Source organism: Idiotropiscis lumnitzeri, chromosome 16, assembly GCF_059441095.1.
Source record: "Idiotropiscis lumnitzeri isolate Australia: NSW breed Sydney's pygmy pipehorse chromosome 16, RoL_Ilum_1.0, whole genome shotgun sequence".
NCBI lineage: Eukaryota > Metazoa > Chordata > Actinopteri > Syngnathiformes > Syngnathidae > Idiotropiscis > Idiotropiscis lumnitzeri.
Window position 1 is genome coordinate 16,865,429 of NC_142406.1, and position 14,903 is coordinate 16,880,331.

The 14,903-nt window shown below is 46.4% G+C and overlaps 2 protein-coding genes across 8 annotated transcripts; both read left to right on the forward strand.

Moving 5' to 3' along the window:
* Positions 1 to 1,336: 1,336 nt before the first annotated feature.
* LOC148321895 (glycogen synthase kinase-3 beta-like) lies at positions 1,337 to 7,624 on the forward strand. Of its 2 annotated transcripts, none has more exons than XM_088319228.1 (11): positions 1,337 to 1,709; positions 3,014 to 3,099; positions 3,171 to 3,272; positions 3,356 to 3,439; positions 3,519 to 3,626; positions 3,710 to 3,840; positions 4,601 to 4,805; positions 4,873 to 4,968; positions 5,028 to 5,214; positions 5,369 to 5,446; positions 5,682 to 7,624. In XM_088319228.1, the coding sequence occupies exons 1-11, from the start codon at positions 1,541 to 1,543 to the stop codon at positions 5,741 to 5,743; spliced, it is 1,308 nt and encodes a 435-aa protein (XP_088175354.1). In that variant the 5' UTR covers positions 1,337 to 1,540; the 3' UTR covers positions 5,744 to 7,624. The 2 variants fall into 2 exon arrangements, with proteins under 2 accessions (XP_088175354.1, XP_088175353.1); XM_088319227.1 differs by having other exon boundaries at positions 1,338 to 1,709; positions 3,516 to 3,626.
* Positions 7,625 to 9,976: 2,352 nt separating this feature from the next.
* LOC148321896 (uncharacterized) lies at positions 9,977 to 13,923 on the forward strand. Of its 6 annotated transcripts, none has more exons than XM_088278538.1 (8): positions 9,977 to 10,073; positions 10,328 to 12,073; positions 12,171 to 12,248; positions 12,683 to 12,708; positions 12,788 to 12,929; positions 13,106 to 13,144; positions 13,211 to 13,262; positions 13,332 to 13,514. In XM_088278538.1, exons 3-8 carry the CDS (start codon positions 12,187 to 12,189, stop codon positions 13,389 to 13,391), a joined length of 381 nt encoding a protein of 126 aa, XP_088134664.1. In that variant the 5' UTR covers positions 9,977 to 10,073; positions 10,328 to 12,073; positions 12,171 to 12,186; the 3' UTR covers positions 13,392 to 13,514. The 6 variants fall into 6 exon arrangements, 3 of the variants coding, with proteins under 3 accessions (XP_088134664.1, XP_088134665.1, XP_088134666.1); XM_088278539.1 differs by having other exon boundaries at positions 10,050 to 10,165; XR_015839386.1 differs by lacking the exon at positions 9,977 to 10,073 and adding an exon at positions 13,523 to 13,923 and having other exon boundaries at positions 10,080 to 12,073; positions 13,332 to 13,469.
* Positions 13,924 to 14,903: the final 980 nt, after the last annotated feature.

Genomic DNA, 14,903 nt, shown 5'->3' on the forward strand with positions numbered 1-14,903 from the left:
GATGTGTCAAAAAATATATATCGATATAGATATATTACCCTTTTTTTTTTTTTTCCATCTCTGTGCATTTTCGGTCTGTGTTTGGGTGTGCGTGTACGTTTTGGCACATGCAGGTGGTGCGGAAACATGACCAACCGCTCGTTCTGTCCTCACACAGCAACAGCAGCGACGAGGACAATAGTATATTTTTCATGCTAAACAGTATTTTTTATAGTCGCCACGACTCATTTGTCCGCCATGTTGACTGTTATCAGTTGCATTCAGGATGGAAACAAAACAAAATATTCAGGCTAACCGATACACGCAGGTAAAAGAAGACCATCACGTGTGCCCGATCTGCATGCGTGTGCAATGGCATGCAAACACCCTCACAGACGTACGTGTACACACACACACACACACACACACGCGCGCGCGCGCGTGCGCACGGATGTAAAGCGTGTGTACTGTATGATTGTGCTTCGAAATGGAATTGTCCTTGCTTTGGAGAAGGAATTTTAGGATGAGTGAGCAGGCATGTTGACCATGTGCAATATTTCTAAATGACGACAGAAGAAAGAAAGAAAACTAAATATTGAAAATATTAAAGCTCTAACAACACACGGCTTGTTGTTGCTGACTTGATTTGACATCCTCGTGTTTTCTTGATGCATTTCTCTGTTTTCATCTGAGCGCTTTATCGCACATTCTTAGAACGTTCATCAATTTATTAACGCTGTCACAATTCAACAGTGCGCTCGTTTATTGCAAGACGTGACTATGAGGAAAAATTGACATAGAAAGTCTACACACCTATTCAAATGCCAGGTTTTTAATGATATTTTTATAGGTAGATGTCAAAAAAAAAAAATACATTTCTGAAATGCGCTTGCACAACTGTGCACTTTGCTTAGAATGTTAAACGTGAATCAGCATACGCCTGACACCGTTTCAAAAGCCTTTGGTTAATCCAGAATAAAGTTCTAGTAGGCTGTTCCTGACACAGGAAAAGAAAAACCCTTTCACAAAAACCTGCCAATTAAACAGGGGTGTGTAAACTTTTTGTATGCAATGTTTATTTTAGATGACTTTTTAATTATTATTTTTTTCCCCCAGACAGACAAATTCAAATAAACAGAAAACACGATGGTAAGTACGCGGCACCTCCAATGCAAGAGTTGCATCTCATGTGTGTGGAAAATGGTAAACGTGAAAAGGACTTTTTTTAAAAATATTTTTGATATACATGTAAATGTACTGTGTTGAAGAAATTTATGATTCATTTGTAATAAGCTGTCCAAGTCAAAGCGTGATCTTGTGCCACATCCCAAGCGAACTTCATTTCCCAAGATGCTTTGCGCACGCTCTGTTTCTGGATGTCTAGCAACCGCTAACCAGACCCGCCAGGCAGACACCAGCCGGCGGCAGCAGCAACGGCGTTTCTCGGCGTGCCTTCCCGAAAAATTGCTCGCAGTCGGGTTCTTCCTATTTCCTTGACACGGTGTCGCTCGGCCGGGGGAAAAAAAGAGTGGGAAGACGACCACGAGCCCTGCGCAAAGATATGAGCGGCAGCGGGCGGCCCAGAACCAGCTCGTTTGCTGAGCCGCCAGGAGCCGCCGCCGCCGCGCCCGCCGGATCAGCCACTGCCGTGGGGAGCAGCACAGGAAAGTCCGGGGTCCCACAGGCCTCTGGTAGTAGCTTGTCGGGATGCTCGAACCTCAAACTTGCCAGTAAGATTTAAAATAGAATATTCAATATCATATTCTTTTTTTTTTTTTTAAATGACAGCATCTCTACGCTACTGTTTTGACTTATTTCGCTCCACTATTTAGAATCACAAGATAGTCGTCCCTGCCAGTTAGCATGCTAACATTAGCCACTTGTTTTGTACGTTACCACTTCGCCGCCAAATCTGCTGATGCGCTCGGCCGGCCGGACAGACGTTGAATGGAAGAAAAATAATAATAATCGTCATATTTGTATTTTTCTACGCGTGGAGCTCATCACGAATGCTCCAGCGAGCATCGAAACGGGCCGATTTTTGAAGCCCGGGCGGCTAAAGTCGCGAGCTGCACTCTCATTGTTCGCGTGCGTTCGCTGCCTTGTTGCCTTGCCGGTGACTCGCATCATCGCGGGGCTCCCGAGTGCAAAGTTGCCCGCTTACAAGGTCACCCGTGCGGACTCGGAAGGCGCCGGGAAGACGCTTTATGCTCGCCCGAGCGACATCTGGAGGACGCAAGTCAGTCATTGACGTCCAGGGCGGCTTGGATGCTTGCCGCCTTGCTACGTTGCAAAGATGCGTCTGCAAATTGTCTTATTAACTTTGAAATGTCAATGCACCCCGTAGCACATTTGAAATGCTTGTTAAGATTGCCTGCCGGCTGTGATGGATGTGTTCGCAGGTGGAAGGTCTTCAGATGAACACAATTGCATGATCACAAATGATGCGCCTTGCCCTCAAGAAGCTCACTTGTACTTGCATTGATCAAATGTCACGTTGCCGTCATAATATTGTTTCAAATACTGTACTAACATCGTGTTCTTTGCAAGTCTGAAATTGAGCTGACATCCTTGCGTGCGACCCTAAACAAGAACCCCCCCCCTTCCATTTGACCCCAACTCTAAACTGGTGGTCTCTCGCATGCAGCATTTGTTTATTAAAAGATATGATGAAAGGAAAGGCGAGACGCTCACCACCACATGAAGCAAGCGCATTGAAGTTACGATGACTTGATGCACAAAAGCGAACGAGGTCAGTCTGGAGCAAACATGAAATGAAGTGAAGACACTCATGTGTGTTTTACTTCAGTGTGAGGATGAGTCAAGTATCGTCAGCGTCGGCCAGGAGAAAGAAATGAAGACGCCGGCCCAAAATTTGGGACCATTCGCCCCTTTAATTACGCAGCGTCGTCTTAAATGCGAACTTAACGACCCAGCGTGTTAATGACGTTGCCTTATTAACGCTCGTATTGAAAGAACGTGTCCAGCGGAGATGTGGCTTGCATTCATTTGAAAGCGTGGTGGCGTTTCCTAGGAGACAGCGGCAAGGTGACGACGGTGGTGGCCACGCCGGGTCAGGGCCCGGACCGCCCGCAAGAAGTGTCCTACACTGACATCAAGGTGAGCTCAGACGGCGGCGCGGGCGCCACGCGAGCCTTCTGTCGTCAAATGCGCTCTCCCCTGCCCCTCAGGTGATCGGCAACGGCTCGTTCGGTGTCGTTTACCAGGCGCGCCTCATCGACAGCCAGGAGATGGTGGCCATCAAGAAGGTGCTCCAAGATAAGCGCTTCAAGGTGAGCTGGCGTTTAAAAGGCCGCGCTGCGCCGCGCCACGCGTTGTGATTGACGGCTTTCGCTTTGACGTGGTGATCTGGTAGAATCGTGAGCTGCAGATCATGAGGAAGTTGGACCACTGCAACATTGTCCGACTGCGGTACTTCTTCTACTCCAGTGGCGAGAAGGTTTGGCACTTTTGTCTTTGCACGCTGATGTGAAAATGGCGGCAAAAGAAAAATTAATCGCCGTCATCTCAACTAGAAGGACGAAGTGTACCTCAACCTGGTGCTGGACTTTGTCCCCGAGACGGTCTACAGGGTGGCCCGACATTTCAACAAGAACAAGAGCATCATTCCCATCATCTACGTCAAAGTAATGTCGCCCGCCGGCTCGGAAGGATGGCGCTTGAACGCCGCCCGTGACGTGGCGCTTGTGTTGTGGCGCTTGTGCCGCAGGTGTACATGTACCAGCTGTTTCGCAGTTTGGCGTACATCCACTCGCAAGGCGTGTGTCACCGCGACATCAAGCCGCAGAACTTGCTGGTGGACCCCGAGACCGCCATCCTCAAGCTGTGCGACTTTGGCAGGTGAGCCGCTCGCGAGACGTGTCAGCCGTCCGCAGAAGCTTTTTCTCAGCTTTTCTCATCTCAAAGATCCAAAACATTTTGGCGTCACGCGACAATGTTGAAACGAAGTTTTGGAAATAATTATGCTGCATTGACGCGCGCTCTTTATTTGTATTTTTTTTTTTTAATTCTCACTTTTTGGAGGTCATCGTTTGTGATCCATTTACAGTCAAACGACTCATGGAGAAAATTATAATCTTCATTTCATACAATTATGTTAGGGCTTGCGAAAATTAAAGTGTTAACTCTGGAGATTATTCCATTTTTTTTTTTCACTCAGTTTGATTTACTTGCAAAATAATTAGCATCTTTAGTACGTCACGGCGACGCCGAACGCTGCGCTCACGTTTGCAACCGGGCCCTGCAAAGCAACACCGATGGCGTGTCGGTGCTTCCAACTCAAAGTACGAATCTTCCCGTCACGACGTCTCCGTTTCGATCGTTTGCCGGAATCAAAGAAAGCTCTTCCAACAGTCTTTGACTGAAATAGAATTTAGATTTGCTGATTTTTGCAAGATATGATTCGAGTCAATATCTGTTACAAGCTTCACAAAAAATTGTCGTGGAAAAAAAAAGGTAATCGCTTGTAAGGACTCCATTTCAAACTTTGGATCATAAAGTCGCATCGGAACACCTCGGTGGAGGTCGTGAGCGTCCGTCCGTCCGTCCGTCCTTTTTGGATTGTGCCTGACGACAAAACGTGGCGTTTGGCGTCCCTCAGCGCCAAGCAGCTGGTGCGCGGCGAGCCCAACGTGTCGTACATCTGCTCGCGCTACTACCGGGCGCCCGAGCTCATCTTCGGCGCCACCGACTACACGGCCAACATCGACATCTGGTCGGCGGGCTGCGTCCTGGCCGAGCTGCTCCTGGGCCAGCCCATCTTCCCCGGCGACAGCGGCGTCGACCAGCTGGTGGAGATCATCAAGGTGAGCGGCCCACGCAAACCATTTTCGCTTCCGTACACGTCGGGAGGTTGACGCTTTGTCTGGTCAGGTGCTCGGCACCCCGACCAGGGAGCAGATCCGCGAGATGAACCCCAATTACACCGAGTTCAAGTTCCCGCAGATCAAAGCTCACCCTTGGACCAAGGTAAGCGACACGAAACGCGTCGGCCAGCGCCGCCGCTCCATAGATTTTTTTTTTTTGAGGTGTTCAAGCCGCGCACGCCGCCCGAGGCCATCGCGCTCTGCTCTCGCCTGCTGGAGTACACGCCGGCCTCGCGCCTCTCGCCGCTGGAGGCCTGCTCGCACACTTTCTTCGACGAGCTCCGGCAGCCCAACGCGCGGCTGCCCAGTGGCCGAGAGCTGCCCGTGCTCTTCAACTTCAGCACGACAGGTACGCCAAACGCTCGGCCGCGCCCGACCTGCTCGCGGTCGCTAGCCGTTAGCATCCGTTTGCAGTGTCAACCGCAAAATGCTTGTGCGCAATTTTTAGCTCTGAAACTTTTCTTTTTTTTCTCCCACAACATTGTGTGTGCGCGCGCGCGCAGAATTGTCCATCCAACCTCAGCTGAACTCCACCCTCGTCCCTCCGCACGCTCGCGCGCACACGGCTGCTTCGTCTCACGGTAAGAATGAACTCTCTTTCCTTCGTGCTGACTTCCATTTTTGTTGTGAGGCACACCGACTCCGTTTGCTTGCTTTCTGATTTGAAAACGAATCAACGATGTCAAAAGTTCTAGTGATCCGTTTTGCTGGTTCCTAAAACCGGAATCCTTGACACACGAGTCAGCAGCACATCCAAACAGCGTGCGAAAGACACCAAATGACTGATTTGTTTTGTTTGTGTGTCATTCACTTGAGATGGGACCGGGCCGGACGCCTCCCAACTGGGACCAGTACCAGGATCTCTCAACAGCATCTGAAGCGGCTCATCGAAGCCAGCAGACCCCCCCCCCTCGGACCCCCCTCCTTCTCTCTCTCTCAATGACATCACACACATCCAGAAATTGATGTATCATCCCCGCACTGCTCGCTCTCCTTGTAGATTGTTTTGGATTTTTTTTTCTACAGTGGACGCTTCCAACAACACCGCAGCCAGAGATTATCACACACACACACACACACACACAAAACGCTGTCTGTCGGCTGCTCCGGTGGTATGTTGAAGGTTTGATAGTGGGGGCTGGTCCTCTGTAATATGACCTTTTTTTATTTTATTTTTTTAGATTGACCCCCCCATGTTTGTTTTTATTTATTTGAACACAACACACTCATTTCCTCATTTACTTTTTTTTTTTTTTTTTTTTTAATGTGTGTTGATTTTGAAATCATTGTCAAGTGCGTACGAATTCAACTGGACACTGCCTGAGCCAGCAAATCGTGCTGGAGATGTTCACTCAGGAGATCCTCCCAACTTCTTCCAGACTTATTTTTTATTCCGATTGTTGTCCATATTTTTATGTCCTTTCTTTCTTTTCAGAAACTTCCCTTTTAAGAGAATTTTATTGAGCTTTGTTGTGTTTTTTAAGACCCTTTTTTGTTTGTTTGCTTCGAGTCATTCTTGCAGCTTCCCATGCTGGCCTCGTTGACGTAGAAATCATGTCGCCTGTGAGTACAGCGTGTTCAATGATCCTCTGCCATTAGTAAAAAAAAAAAAAATACTACCATCCTTCCAAGGGGTGTCGATTGCTCATAAACTGCAGTTTGGACTATAAATCTAAAACCAACGATGAAGACTTAATGCCATTTTATTTAATGAGAGCAAAACTATATGCATCCAGTGGTGAACTCTCCAGAACAACCCGGGCTAAACATTTTTCCTCTTGCACACATAGATGTGAAAAGAGTTGACAACTCTTTGAGTCCATTTACTACTTTCCAACTATTCATGACTTTAGCGCCATCTTGTGGCATTTAAACATAGAAAGTACAAAATAAACCAGGACGGTGAATATGTGTGGCCGGGGGGGATTTCTGTGCGAATGTCGGCGGTCGTGTAGCAACATGGCTTCATCTTCACTTTTCCATGTCAATAAATTAATTCTCTGACTTCCAGTGAAAGAGACGCTAACTTGGAGCGTTTTCATTTGCAGGCACAATTCATGTCGTCATCAGAGGCTTCTAAAATGAATTCCTCCTCCCGCTTTCATGGCATGTGTAAATAGCTTCTTTTTTTTTTTACCTCTGTTGTTTTTTTTAATGATATTACAGAGCTGTTTATATCTCCTACCACTTCTTCTGTTCCTATGTTTGTGCTAGTTTATTCTGTAAATACGCCAACGTGTCGCCGTGTAAATAGTGCAAAGAAGCAGAAAAAGCTTTTGTCCTGTTTGTCCGTCACTTTTTCTTTCTTTCTCTTTCTTTTGCTTCCTTTCTCTAAACGAATCTCACAGCCTTGCAGTGGCACGGAAGCCCCTCTTGACGTTTTTTTTTTTTTGGGGGGGGGTGGCCAACTTGACTTGATTTGGCAACAGAGCTGCTTGTGTGTGTGCAATTTAAAAATTCCTTTGCAGTATTTCGGGAATTAAAAAAGTTCCATTTTGTCACTTGTAGTCGCACAATGTCCACGTGTAGGCGAAATTCTGTATTGTAAAGAGTTGAGATGTGCTGCTAATTATCACCAGGTGACATTTTGTGGTGCGTCTGCAAACGAGATCCTCCGTGTGTTTATTTATTTTTTATTTTTTTTACCCCCTCTGACCCGAGAAGGAGAGAGAAAGAAAAGCCAACCTGTTTGTCTCTTGTTTTGTGTGTGCGCGTGCGTGTGTGTGAATTCATTAACTGTAATAAAGTGAAGAAACGGTTTCGCTTGCGTGGTTTTTATCCACGCCCCCAATCCTCCCTATGTCTGACCTCCCCCTCACGTTGCCCCCCCCCCCCACACACACACACACCTTGTACCCGTTTGTGCCTGTGGTTGCAGATTCGTATTCTTTTTACACATTTGTCCGCACTGGTCTACGATTGACCTGCAGGCCTGACGTCACATCCGCCCAAGGAGACTTTTGGCCTGACGTCACGTCCGCCAATCCAAGCCAACATTCTTCTTCTGCTTGTCAAACATATTTTCGTGCAATCGCGTCACCTTGTACCGATCAAAATGACGTCTTTGGCCTGCCGTGGAAAATTGTTGCTAAAAATACTTAATTTCGGATTTCCGGAAGTTGACACCGCAAGCATTTCTCAAACTGACCAGGAGGTGGCGCCTGAAGAAGATGTAGCGTCATGACAGCCAGAAAAGTCGTACACAGACGGAGAGAGGAAGATACGGAGTGGTGGGTATAAGGTGGGGAGGGGGGGGGGTCAGACTTTTGTGAACGGGAAGAGACGACAGGTCGCATTCTCTGACTGAGTTGGTGAAGGGCAGTACGTTCAGCCAACTAAAGGGGGGGGGGTTAAAGGTGGGGAGGAGGTCAGACGGAGTGGGGAAGGTACAAGGTGGTTGTCCAGTCCTCTTCTCTTGTCCGACTCCCCCCCCTTCTACCCTCTGTCTGACCGCCCCCTCCCCATCTTGTACCTCACTGTTTTTTTTTGCAAACCCCATTTTGTAGTTGCGAACAAATCGCCACTGGGGGGCGCTGTTGCTACATGCGCTGTATCTAACACTGATTTGGTTGCCCTCCAAACAATGTTGCGTTAAAAAAACATTTCGCTAAGTGTTCTTCAGAAAGCAAATTACTTTTATTTGTCCACAAAGCATTGTATCGAATTGTTATTGGAAAAATACAGCTAAAATGTATTGTAATCACACACTCCTTGTACTGTGATAAAATGAAGAACAACAGTCATTTTGTATAAAAAAAAAAAGTACTTTATTGCGTTGAACAAATTGTTGCAATGTCCATATTTAAAAAAAAACTGTCTCAGCAAGCTATTTGTTTGTATAGTGTGTATGGTTTACGATCAAATGAACATACAAATACAACATACGGTAGATTATATTAAAAAGTGGCCAAAGAAGGTAAACTTCAATGAGATGCGTTAAGACTCATAAATACATGTGTGTATTTAAAATAAAACTAAACAGGCTGCATGCTAAACATGGATACACAGAGCACATGCAAGCGGATATAATATTACAAACCTTAGACAATAAAGTTTGCTCCCGGTGCTTCTCATGAAGCTCTTCGACCGGTCTTGTTGTTCTTGTCATCAATTCATCACCTGCCAAACCTGCAATGGAGTATGATGGATGAGGCGAACCGTGAAGTTACTCGAGAGTACCACCTGCTGGCAGAATACGTGTAAAGGCTTGTAATAACAAGATGTAAAAAAATAAAATAAAAGAATGGCAAGCCGTTTTACTAGCGTTGCAAAATTGTTGTGCAAGTGATGACAAAAAGCGGACTAGTTACCCTTTTGAATATCAAATACTGCGAGGGCTTTTGGTTAAAACAGACTTTATATTGCAATACCCCAAATGCTTTAAGCCACGTGCAGTTATTCACGAATACTTACGATTTTTATTAAGACGTTGGTTTATATCAGTGAAAAAATTTACGCAAATCGCAATTTAGCAACGGGCTGCACAAACAAACGTGTAGTACGTGTTATATTACATACATACATACAAAGTATTATTTTATTTTTTTATTTCTGGAGTTCAGCATTGTGACCTAAATGTCTCTTATCTCCGATGCATGCGTTGGTCGACCCCCGCCACCCATACGCTACGCTGTCGCCATCTCCTGGTCAGTTGGAGAAATGTCGGTGACATCTTCCGTAAATCTAAGACAAATACACGAACCGGATTTCGATTTGTGTCTTGTGATATATTTTGTTTTTTAAATTTAAAATTTTAAATTTAAATTTAAAATTGAAAATCCAACTTTATTTTTAGACTTTTACTTGATCGTTCCAGATAACAAACTAGAATATCAAGCTGGATTCCAATTGAGTTTTTTCGATATTAAAATAAAAATCAAATACCAGTCTTTTTTTCTATTTTTAAATTTCGTTTTCAAACATAATATTCAAAGACGAAATATTCAACGTGTATTAGTTTAGATTCCCGGAAGTTTTCACGGACAGCATTTCTCACACTGACAGCCAGGTGGTCAGACTTTATGACAGTGACAGATCACCGGGTGGCGCTAGTGTGCAAATCTGCGTTGAATACGCAGAAGAATAAGGTTGGCTTTGAGTGACGGATGTGACGTCAGGCCGGCAGGTCAATTGGCGCCAGGTGTGGACCAAGCGAGTCATCAAGAACAGGCCGCGGCAAGATGGCGTCGGACCGCGTGACCGTCCTCAGTTAAGTGAACACACGAGCAAATGTTTGTCGTTTGTTTGCCGTTTTGCTTCTTGCACGATTTGCACACTTGAGGGACGCGACTGCGTTTGAGGTTTGAGCACAGCACGTCACAATTCACTTCCTTTTGTTTGATTTAGCACATTATTCCCTTTCTTTGGTGCCGGGCTTTCAAACGTTGTTTTGTTTGTTTTTTAATTTAAAGTAGCATTTTATAACATAGCTCTGATGTGCACCTTGGACAATTTGCCTGCAGGTCGATTGGAGCCAGGTGAGGACGAAGCTAATCGTCAAGAACAGGCCGCAGACGAGGCAAGATGGCGTCGGACCGCGTGACCGTCCTCAGCTAAGTGAACACACGAGCAAATGTTTGTCGTTTGTTTGCCATTTTGCTTCTTGCATGATTTGCGCACTTGAGCACAGCATGTCACAATTCACTTCCCTTTGCTTGATTTTGCGCATTGTGCTTTCTATTCCTTGCAGCGCTTTCAAAATGTTTTTGTTTGTTGTTGATGCTGGCCAGCTCTTTTGCATATGATTCATTTTATTTCAGGTGCTATAAATAACCTTTTTTATTTTTGACTTCCTTCTCTGGTCTCATGACGTTTACTGTCATGGTAAAAAATAAAAATATGGTTTTGTCCCCTCACCTCATCTGAGGGAGGCAATTGCATTTGTAACTTTTTTTTTAATCCATGGGCTGAAGTATTTATTCTCAGATGTGCAATTTCCTTGTCTTTTTTTTTTTTGCAAACTTGTGAATGTGATTTTTGTCTAATGCTTGACGCCTGTTGTCAATACTTCACATTAAAAAACTTTTTTGCGCCAACTGCAATCAAAAATTGCGACTTTATTCTTCCATTGCCGGTTGATTTATGACCAACGCGTACCTCGCAACCGTTCATTTCTCCAATTTCCGGTCGGGGGACACTTTGATCCGATTTGGACCACAACTTGGACTTGTAACTCGACTCCGTTTGTGGATCACCTGTCCAATTTGAGGTAAGTTTTGTCAAAAAGAAAAATTGTACCGTCTTATTGTGCACGTGTCGCGTTAAAATGAAGAGTTAAAGTACCGTTTAAAAGTATTTTTTGAGATTTACACGTTTGGTTTGATGGTTTTTCGCTAAAGTCGGCCACCAAAACGTATTTGCCGTCATAAATACGATGCATTATCTCGACGGCTTTCAACCGTGCATTTTCTTTAGCAAGCGCCGATCGAGTTCGTATTTGTCATCCAAAATGAACGTGTCGGGATATCAACTTAACTTCTCTTGTTTCTCTGCAGAGCTGAAAATGAACGCGGCAGCCTTCAATACAAAGCAAGCGGGAGGACCTCGGACCAGCGGAAAATAAATTGGCGTCAAGTTTCAGCTCGTGCGTGGCATTTCTGGACACCGAATTCACGAGAATGTCTGCTCTTGTCTAAAGTGTTTTCTTTTTTTGTCCCTCTCCGTCTTTGCCATACTGTGTAATAAAATAAAGTTGGTCGTTCACAAGTAAGGGTGCGTGTGTGTTTTGCAGGCTGGAAGAGGAGCCGACTGGCACGAGTAAAAGGAGCGATTCGGCGTCAAGCGGCACGCCAAAGTCCACCTTGTGTGGGCAACATGTGAACAGGACTGGGTGGAGTGTTGAGCTCTGGGGTGCGCCTTGGTTGACTTTGGTTCTGGATGCCAATTGTGTGCCGTGCTGGCAAAGTTGTCTCGAAATGAGGGCAGGTGTCGAGAGCGGATTGTTGTTGGACTCGAGATGGTCGCTCGTTGTAGCTTGTCTGGATCCAGAGCAGTTGTTTTCTTGTGAGACGATGGCAATCGAAAGCCGGAGTGTGCCGTGTAGACTTTGAGGGCCGACTCCGTCATATTGCTCGACACGATCCTCTCCTCTCTCTCTGTGTTTCAGGATTGTGGAGCCACCGGATTTGCTGAGGGGCAACAAGAGGACCTGGACCAGGGTCACGAGTACATCCGCAAGTGTCGGGAGGCGGGCCGAACTGCTCCTCCTGGTATTCCGTCTTGAGTTTGCCGATGACTTGTGCATGACATGGATTTGATTGACAGTCACTCTTGGACTTGTCCCCCCCCCCCCCCCCGCCTCGCCAGGTTGTCGTAAGGCGGGATGGTCCGAGAGGCGCCGAGACCCACCGGCCGACGGTTAAAATTCTACACGTGCGCAATCCAGTGAGCGGCACGCCACGAATTGCACATTCTGCCTTTTGCAGGACGGACGAGGGAAAGTTGACGCTCCAATCAGGTCGCTGACTCGCCCGCCACCTTCCTTGGATGTTTTGACCTCGTTCGACAGGTCCAGGTCTCGAAGAACTGCTCGTGTGGAGTCTCGGTGCAATGTTTGGATTCATGAAATGGAGTCTGTTGTTTTGCTCGACATTGTGTCATGTTGCCGTCTCCGTTGCAGCCCGCTCATCCCGGAAGGGGATGGGTTCCTCGCGCTCCGGTCATTTTTCCAGGTTTCTTCCGCCAAGCCCGCTCAAACGGGCTCTTTTGGAGACTCTCTTGTGAATAAAGGACGATTGCAAATGCACTTGACTTGTTGCAGGATGGAGGCGGAGAAAGGACAAAAGCACCGGGATGAAATTTGTGTGCTTGTTTCGTAGGGTGGAAGAGGAAAGGCTGGACAAAGGTCACAAAACCGACGGCCATTGACTGAAAAAAAAAAAAGGACGTCGTCGGGTGGAGGTCACCCAATTTTTGGCCTGCAGGAAAAGGAGTCGTTCCACAAATGAAGAATCAAGTGGAATGTGTCCGAGGGGCGCTTGCAAATGGTGACCAGGAGGGGGCAGTGTCGCGAGGGAAGCTCGTCGTCATTTTGTGCTCGGAAAGGTCTGACGGTGATGAGGGCAGGTATGGAGTGTGTTTTTCGAGCCGATGGTTGGACTCGTGTCGCTTGAGTGCTTTTGGCAAGAAATGTTGGCGTTGTTTGGCTTGTCTGGATCCAGAGCAGCTTTTGCTTTGAGGAAGTCACTTTCCTTTCGTGTCGAAGGAGTTTGTTAGCGACGCCAAACATTTGTTGGTTTCAGGATTGTGGACCGGCGCCACCAAGAGCAAGTTGGACCAAGGTGAGGAGTACATTGACCAATAAAGCCACCCGCACTCGGTCGATGAACTGTCTTATTTATTTGCAGGGTGACGAGGACGCCGGTTGGGACGGGAGGCATCGTGGAGAACCTGAACATGGTTATGAACACTCGTCTTGAAAAATGAATTAAAAAAAAATGTTGTGCGTCAATGTGCTTGTTTTGCAAGGTGGCGAAGGAGCTAGAGAAAGGTCACAAAATGGAAGGCGGGTCCTCAGGTGGCACATGATGCCCATCGTTCTTGTCGCCGGGCTGCCATCAGAGGAAGAGGAACGATTGCAAGATGAACAGCTCGCTTTTGAGGCCAGTGCGCAATGAAATGGATGCCAACGCATCGTAAGACGAGTCTTGTCTCCGTAGCGTTCCCAGACGAGAGGTGCAGATGCGACGGCGCCACTTGGAGAGCAAAGCGCCAACTCTGCGCCGATTGTATTTCTTTGTTCTTCCTTTGGTGTGTTTGTCTCCGCTCGGTCACTAACTCACTGGGTGTGCACTGACCAACACTAACTGCATGAAGGGGTTTCTTTTCCTGTCCGAGCCGCGCGCGTTTGGTTGCAGCCACCATTCTCAGCCCATGACAATATTCTCCACCACCGTCGTGTCCACGCTGCGGGCTTGGAAATGGTGGCTGCGGCCAGACCCGTCAACGCTTGTGACCAAAATGGCGTCTGAAATATTGTATGTGGACATGTTTGTATGCAAATTGTCAAGCTCCCGTTTTCACTTTGTGCCTGTGTACTTGGATTAAAATGTGAAGTGATTTCAAGTGGTCTACTTTAAACTTTGGGGAGGGAGAAAATGTTCTTAAAATTTCTTGACAATAAGGCCTTGGAGGAAAAAAATAAAAGCACCTTAAGACATCAAGTCAAACTTGAAACGGGTTCCATCATCTGAAAGATTGTTTGTGTGTCCTGACAATGGCTTGCAGCCGATTTAGGATGACGACGACGGGAGAGGTTCCGGCATGCCCGCGACCCTCGTGAAGATAAACGGTTTGTGGCGAACAAGCGTTCATAGCGACGTCTGCTTTTTGATCCTTTTGCATGTCATAAAGTAAATTAAGGCCTAAAATGTGATCGGAGGCATCAAGATTGTCAACAGAATTGATGGAAAAATATTGCTACATGCGCTTTATTTTGCATTCTCATTTGTTACTTGCAACAATTTGCCTTTAATCTGAGGAGAAAAATGCACTTTTCCTGCCGACCAAAGCCAACAGTAAATGCAGAAAAGTGACTTTGACGCAATTTGTAACCATCTGAACTTCAAATACCTTTGAATAACTCGAATGTTGCATTTGCATGAGATCATCCAAGTTGTCCACTTTGGTCAACCAGTGTATAACAAAAAAGATGAAAGGTGCGCTTCATCATAAACTAGAAATCATGTTTTGACTTTTCTGTATGTTGTCAGTCAGACATGAGCTTCAAATTTGTTGGAAGTTGAATGCAATGTACGCTATAAACGCTCGACTGGTTTCACAACCCCCCCCCCCACCGCGTTCTTGACACGTAAAAAAAATCCCCGCAAATAATTAAGTGAGGAAAGACTTCTTTATGCATTTAGACACGTTAAGCGTCGTGACGTATATTGGTCGACAGCTCTTGGCGGGTCTCGAACCGTGGATCTTCGCTCTTCACCGTCCTCGTCGTCAACCTGAGCTAGCGGGGCAATCAAGTTTGCATGTAAAAACCGTCGCTTCATCTTTCACAATCGTTTCTCGTTCTCGAGCTGCAAAAAA

Coding starts and splice junctions, on each gene's coding strand:
- LOC148321895 (XM_088319227.1), top strand. CDS start 1,541: ATGAGCGGCAGCGGGCGGCCCAGAACCAGCTCGTTTGCTGAGCCGCCA. Junction 1,710..3,013: donor CTCGAACCTCAAACTTGCCA/GTAAGATTTAAA, acceptor GGCGTTTCCTAG/GAGACAGCGGCAAGGTGACG. Junction 5,215..5,368: donor CTTCAACTTCAGCACGACAG/GTACGCCAAACG, acceptor GCGCGCGCGCAG/AATTGTCCATCCAACCTCAG.
- LOC148321896 (XM_088278538.1), top strand. CDS start 12,187: ATGGTCCGAGAGGCGCCGAGACCCACCGGCCGACGGTTAAAATTCTAC. Junction 12,930..13,105: donor TCTGACGGTGATGAGGGCAG/GTATGGAGTGTG, acceptor TGTTGGTTTCAG/GATTGTGGACCGGCGCCACC. Junction 13,263..13,331: donor TCGTGGAGAACCTGAACATG/GTTATGAACACT, acceptor TTGTTTTGCAAG/GTGGCGAAGGAGCTAGAGAA.